Source organism: Nanorana parkeri, unplaced genomic scaffold (assembly GCF_000935625.1).
Source record: "Nanorana parkeri isolate BGI_ZX_2015 unplaced genomic scaffold, ASM93562v1 scaffold748, whole genome shotgun sequence".
Lineage (NCBI taxonomy): Eukaryota > Metazoa > Chordata > Amphibia > Anura > Dicroglossidae > Nanorana > Nanorana parkeri.
In genome coordinates, this window is record NW_017307016.1 from 280,184 (window position 1) to 287,014 (window position 6,831).

General features: G+C 51.8%; 1 protein-coding gene across 1 annotated transcript in view; it reads right to left on the bottom strand.

Annotated features, from left to right (window-relative positions):
- DNAH1 (dynein axonemal heavy chain 1) overlaps positions 1 to 6,831 on the bottom strand; it is an 85,920-nt gene that overhangs the window by 68,296 nt on the left and 10,793 nt on the right. The window contains 7 exon segments of the mRNA XM_018564373.1: positions 770 to 963; positions 2,391 to 2,541; positions 2,640 to 2,938; positions 3,587 to 3,798; positions 4,366 to 4,523; positions 5,684 to 6,053; positions 6,378 to 6,510. Coding sequence (XP_018419875.1) covers positions 770 to 963; positions 2,391 to 2,541; positions 2,640 to 2,938; positions 3,587 to 3,798; positions 4,366 to 4,523; positions 5,684 to 6,053; positions 6,378 to 6,510 — 1,517 coding nt within the window.

Consider the following 6,831-nt stretch of genomic DNA (forward strand, 5'->3'; position numbering starts at 1 on the left):
ATCCCCCACCCCCCTCTGCCAATCCTTCCACTGGCTTCCATCCCCCGCACCCCTCTGCCAATCCCTCCACTGGCTTCCAATAGCCCAAAGGATACCATTCAAAATATTAACAATCACTTACAAAGCTCCACAACTCCGCCCCCGTCTATATCTCCAACTTGGTCTCAAAGTATCACCCTAACCGTCCGCTCCTCACAAGACTTCCTGCTTTCCAGCTCCCTTGTCAACTCCTCCCATGTTCGCCTCCAGGACTTCCCTAGAGTCTCTCCCATCCTCTTGAACTCTCTACCCCAACCTGTCCGTCTGTCTCCCACCTTGACTGCATTTCCTAAAGACTCATCTCTTCAGGGAAGCCGATCCCACCTCAACCTGACCACTCAACCATCACTTTCTCAGACAATTCCTCCCCACACAGCTCCCTCCTCATGTATCACTGGCCAGTGGCGTCACAAGGGGGGTGCGGCCCGCACCCGGGTGACACCATTGGAGGGGTGACACCAAAATGACTTGCAGTCATTTTGGTGTCACCCCCCTCTGAAAAGTCGGGCGCTCGGTCATGGACCGAACGCCCGACAGTATCAGGAGAGGGGGGGGGTGGCTGTCTCCTCCTCTCTCTGCCGGTGTCCATCACCAAGATGGCCGCCGGCAGGTTTCAGAATACTGTCGCGCGTCATGGCGCTCTATAAATCCCCTATAATAATAATAATAATAATACAGATCCGTCCCGGGATCTTCAGATAGGAAGTCGGATCTTCGGCCATGTGCTCACTTTATGTATGTTTCCACATCGGTGTTGTTGACCTCCAGGTATTTCTCGTATTGTTTTGCGTACGCCGTCAACGGTATCAGGGCTTTACAAATGGCGTTGCGGATGTTGCTGCGCAGTTCTTCCACCGGAGGCTCGTGGAGGCCCACAGACTCCAGCAGTGGGGTGCCGCTGATGAAAAGGTCCTCCAGGACAAACTGCACATATAGACACGTATGGAGATTGCAGCATCGCAGAGATATACATGGAAAGGATCTTATTCACGGTGAAGATACGCAGATAAAAGGTCTATTTGTAATGGGAACCGATTCTTTCGTTCCATTATTCTTTATTAAGTTTCGCATATACAAATTATAATAAAAAAAAAACATTGGGGAGAATTTATCAAGACTGGAGCAGACAGAATCTGGAGCAGTTGCCCGTGGCAACCAATCAGCATCTCTCGTCATTTTGCTCAGGTAAGATTTGAAAATGAGAGAGAGAGGCTGATTGGTTGCCGTGCAAATCTGCTCCAGTTTTGATAAATATCCCCCCCGTTGTATGTATATAATATAACAATAAAGCTACATTTTCTGTTACAATACGCCAGGCCTCGGGGCGGCAGCGGCGTGGAGTCCCCCGACGGGCGGTAACTTGCCTTCTACATTTAGTCCAGCTTTGGGAAGGCGGGACTAAATGTAGTGTGGGGAATCCGCTCGCTCGTTAACAAGTGATTGTGGCGATGTCGCCGCAATCACTTGTAAAATGTGTGCTGCCGTCCGTCCTCCTCCCGCCCCGCCCCCCTACCTCTCTGCTGGCTCTGTCTTCGGGACTCCGTCCTCCCCCCGGCCGCCGAGTCTGTCTCCTGTCCCTGCCGCCGATGTACACAGTGAGAGGGGAGAACGGTGCCGTGCCGTGCTCTTCCCATCTCAGCTGTGACAGGAGTTCTAGAGCAGTGCTGCGCTAGAACTCCTGTTTTGGAGGTGACAGGGGTCAATAAAGAGGACCTGTCACCTCCAATTGCTATCACACAGGGGATTGTTTTCTCCTGTGTAATAGCGATAAAGTTAAGTGAAAAGAAATTGATAAAAAAAATAATAAGAAATAATAATTAAATGAAAAAAAGTAAAAAAGTATAAGTGTGGGGAAGCCGGGTACGTTTACAATTGATCGGGGTCGTTACAATTGGGGGGGTCGGCAGGGTAGGGGGCGCACTGCGGAACCTGGCCTTGGGGCGGCATGGAGAGCAAATCCGGCCCTGTGTGTAGGGACCTTCATCTGTTCTAACCTGCATTAACCTTGGAAAAGCTGAATGGATGGGAACAGAGACATGGGGCCCCACCTCCTCACACTTCCCTCCCTCTGCATGGACATTATCCACAACATAAATCTTCCCAGGGGTGGACATACCATCTGTGTGCAGACTGTGCACCTGCACAAGGGTCCTCTTGGATTTAAAGGTCCATTTTTTTAAATATGGGTCAGATGGGTGCTGCTATTGTCACATAGACCTAGACATGGCCCAGCTGTCATTCAATACACAACGAATACATCTTTTTACTTGCTCAGCAGTTCAATGGGGGGCCGAATAATTGATCTTACACAGGGGCCACGTGGTGTCTGACTCTGGGAGCGAGATTCTCACCTTCTCCAATTGGGGAACGCTGTGAGTAGCCAGAATCCCTTTATCAAACAACGTCATCAGGGTACCTTCGAAATTCTCCAGCGCGGTGCTGAAATGGACCCCAGAGGCATCCAGAACCAGATCCAGCAGGAAAATTGGGTTTCGGCGCGGCCTGTGAATCAGGAAATCAGGATAAATTCACCAATAAACCGTGACATCAAATCTATGCGAATCTACGGCACAATGACTATTGACACACAGATATCTCACTTGTAGGGACTGTTGATGAGGTCTCCCCCCCAGTCCATGCCCTCGGTGCAGGTCAGAACGCTGTAGCAGGCGTCCAGGATGAATTGGGTGAAGCTGACCAGGGAGTCCTGCACTAGGAAGCGGAGGGAGTCCTGCAGGTTGAACTTGATGAGCTCCATCAGTTGTCTCAGCTTGGACATGCAGTAGACTTCCCAGTTGCACTCGGTGAGGTCATACCAGCCTTTCCCCACCTCCCGCAGGCTGCCGCGCACCGCGTTCTTCAGCGTGCTGACCCAGCTGTCCTTCAGGAACAACTGGACCTGTTGGAGGGAGTCGGAGGAGACAAAGAACTGTTAGGAGGACTCTGGGGAGCTGGTGTCCTACTGGTTTGCCATGGGAGCTCCAACAGAGAGATCCCTGACACTGCTCCTGTCCCCCTTAGGGTGTTCCCACTGGTGCAACTTCCCAGCACCTACCAATAGCTAATGTATTAGGTTTAAGTTGATTAACCCTTTAATATGTAATTTCCAGTTGGATGATCTATCACATGGATGTTGCATACCTATAAGGGTGATGCGATGCATGAAGCCAAAACGTTTCATTTTATTTCGGACGGAGCTGGGAAAGGGTTAGAACTTCTCTCAGGCATTGATTGCTATCTGTGTCTCCGTTAGAGGGATTTCCTCTCACTTCCTGCCCCAGTGTCTGGCACAGGCAGAAACTTAAATAAGGATATGCAATTCTTAATCAAGGGTCTATTTAACGGCAATTTGCAGAGCCAGGCCTCCTGCATATCTCTGTGAACCTTCGCTCTTTGCAAATAGAGGCAAAAACTACATTTTCTTAGTAATATTTTCTTTTCAGGTGGAACGTAATTTAATACAACATTATGGCCACTAGATGGGGCTGATGAGCATAGGAAATGAATATTCCCCTATTAATGTCTATATAGTGCTTCCAGGACTCACCTGGGAGAAGGTCTGTGACTGCGTCTGCTCGAACTCCTCCAGCCGCACGCATTTGGCCAGCGTGGAGTGGAACAGGGACATGGTGGAGACTCTGTTACACTCCGCCCGAACTTTGCAGAGAGAACTGATGACCTCTGACCTCGTCAGCAGGGTGGTGAAGATGAACGCTTTTCGATTCTTGGCGTAGGTGTAATCCGGGACGCAGACGAGACCTGCGGCGATGGGGAGAGGAGTAATGGGTCGGCGGAGCGGTCAGAGATCTCTTTATCAAGTGCCGAGTTATTCCGCTCTACCGTGACAATCTCTACCGACAAAGGAGCTAACAATCAAATGTCCGCACCACACACACGCAAACACACGCATGCGCACGAGTTGTCTTTAGTGCGTCACTTTTTGTAGGTTTGTAGTATTTCAGCTACAATGTTTATGTCATTGATATATTCGGATCTGAGAATGTTTACAGGAGGAGAGAGCAGAGTGGTGCCCTCATCAGTGAACTGCTTCTCCTTCGTCGTCCAATCAGAGGCTGGGGGCTGAATGGTGACCAAGCTGTATTACGTTACTGCAGGAGGGGAAATTGCGGTCACTGACTGTGTGGATCACAAGACCAGCTGAACCTCATACAGGGTTGGGCTGCTGAAAGCAAATGCAATGTTTTTGGGTTGTGCCAGGAAATTAAAGCTACTGGAGGACCCTCCAACAAACACGGGGACAGCATACACCCTCCATGCAGACAGGTAACACTCACCGGCAGGAGAGGGAAGACCTGACGCTCGTACCTTTCTCAGGAACCTTTTCCTCCACCTTCTCCGGGACGGTAACGTAGGGAAATTTCTGAGGCTTCGAAGAGACGAGTCGCTCGAAGATGAGTTTGTTCATGGAGCGCTCATAGTCCAATCGGATCTCGGCTTCCAGGAGTTGGAGTTGGCGGTGAACGCTGACGAGACAAAACAAAGAGTCGCCGATGTCAGTTTAGAACAGTGAGAGGAAGACATAGAAGCTGATTCATAAATCTTCGCATGGCACTACCGCCGCTAGATGGCGCTGAGAAGCATAGCAACTTCCACTGGCTCCCTCTAGTGGCGGTAATGGAAACGGAAAGATTTTATTCAAAGGAGAACTATGAGGTGATTGATTTTCACTCCTCCTCATAGTTCTAGCCGACCTGTGACAATGAAACTGTCACAGGTCGGCTCAATAGATCGGGAAGTGAGCGAACGCATACCGGCACTCGCTCACTTCTCGATCATCTCCCTGAAGAGAGCCGTGACTGTTACTCACGGCTCCCAGCAGGGATTCCCCCCTCTCCCAGCTCCAATCCTCCAGCGCTGACTGGAGGAACGGACGGGGGAGGGGGCGGGTACAGCTGGCTCTGCCTCTAGATAGGCAGAGCCAGCTGTCACTCACGCAGCTGGGCGGATCTCAACAGTAATGTCGGGATCCGCTCAGGCTGCGGCGTCTCATTATACCGCGAGCTGTAGCTCCCTATATACCGAGCTTTGGGTGATCGGAGGACGCTAGTTTGTGTCCTCCCGCTGCCCTAAGGAGAACAATGGGGGAAAACACTGACTGCATAGTTCTCCCTTAAAGGAGAAGTATGAGGGGAGTGCTTTTCACTCACCTCATAGTTCTAGCCGACCTGTGACAATGAGACTGTCGCAGGTCGGCTCAGTAGATCGGGAGGTGAGCGAACACATACCGGCGTTCGCTCACCTCTCGATCCTGTCACGGCTCTCTGCCGTGACAGGGGAGGGGCTGGATTCCCCCCTCCCCGCTCCGATCCTCCAGCGCTGACTGGCGGAACGGACGAGGGAGGGGGCGGGTACAGCTGGCTCTGACTCTAGATAGGCAGAGCCAGCTGTCAGTCACGCAGCTGGGCGGATCCCGGCACAATTGTCGGGATCCGCTTCAGCTGCGGCGTCTCAGTATATAGGGAGGTACAGCTCGCGGTATACTGAGCCTAGGGTGACGGGAAGACGCTAGTTTGTGTCCTGCCGTGACCCTGAGGAGAACTATGGGGAAAAGACTTAACCCCATAGTTCTCCTTTAACAACTTAGGTCAGCCAATGATGGAGAAGCGGACAGAAAATGTCATACTCGTCCTCCTGTTTCAGGCGCGCTGTGCTCAGCAGTCGTTGCATCATCCTGTCCAGGCTCTCCGCGGTGATTTTCCGACCGTTTCCCGGCATGCAGTCTATGTACAGGTTATACAAGAGCAGAGCCTCCGTCTTCTTCCGCAGGCGGTCAGCGGCGACAATCCTCTGCGCAAACACCCGTGGGTTCTCCGCGCAGAACAGCAGCCGGATCCGCGGGACCCAGTACTGGCAGGAGGGAGCCGCCATCTTGTCCGGGGTCAGGAGTCGGATGTCTGTGGACTTCTGAACCAGGTAGAGCTTCTTCCCTTGATCGTAATCCAGAACTCCGACATTGCACCATCTGTACACCAGTTGGGGGCTCTTCGGGTCCTCTACAAAGAAAAGGTTTGTACAATGTAGTAACAAGACTTCTCCAGGGCAGGTTCACACCATTTTCTGGACCTGATCTGTTCTAGTGCAGTCCAGACCAGACAAAATGAGACCAACAGTATTTTTCTGGTCTGGAAAGGACTGCGCTGGTGTGAACAGAGGCCAGAGATAACATAGGGATACATTAGGATGCCTTTTGGGTCTGGAAACAATCGGGTCTGGAGATGATCTGGATGTGGTGTGAATGGGTCCTCAGAGAGGAGCAACAAAGCCCAGACTGAGCGCAGGAGGAACGGACAGAACACAGCGGACTCAGAACAGCTCACCGTGTCCCAGAACATCATCCGCGGGAAGCAGCGATCTGCCGGGCACAGGTTTGCGTACATCAGAGCCGTCCTCGTATCCCAGGCTTAGCCAATCAGAACTCGTCCGAAGGTCAAACTCTTCATCATCAAAGACCTTTCAGAAGAAAATTTCATTTCAGCAAACATAGAGGACCGGGAGGCATATTCAGACCTGTGCGTCAGTCCCTCAAGCAGGGCCGGATTTCCCACAAGGCCAACCAAGGCCCGGCCTCGGGGCAGCAGGGAGTAGAGGGGCAGCAGGGGTGTGGAAATCCTATCTCCCGATGCCCGGGCGGGTAGTTGTTTTCAACATTTAGCCCTGCTTTGGGCAAGCAGAGCTGAATGTACAGCGGGGAAGCCGCCACTTGTTTTGTACAAGTAATCTCGGTGACATTGTATGCAGCCTGCAGGTCTGCCCTTCTCCATGGAGGGGGGG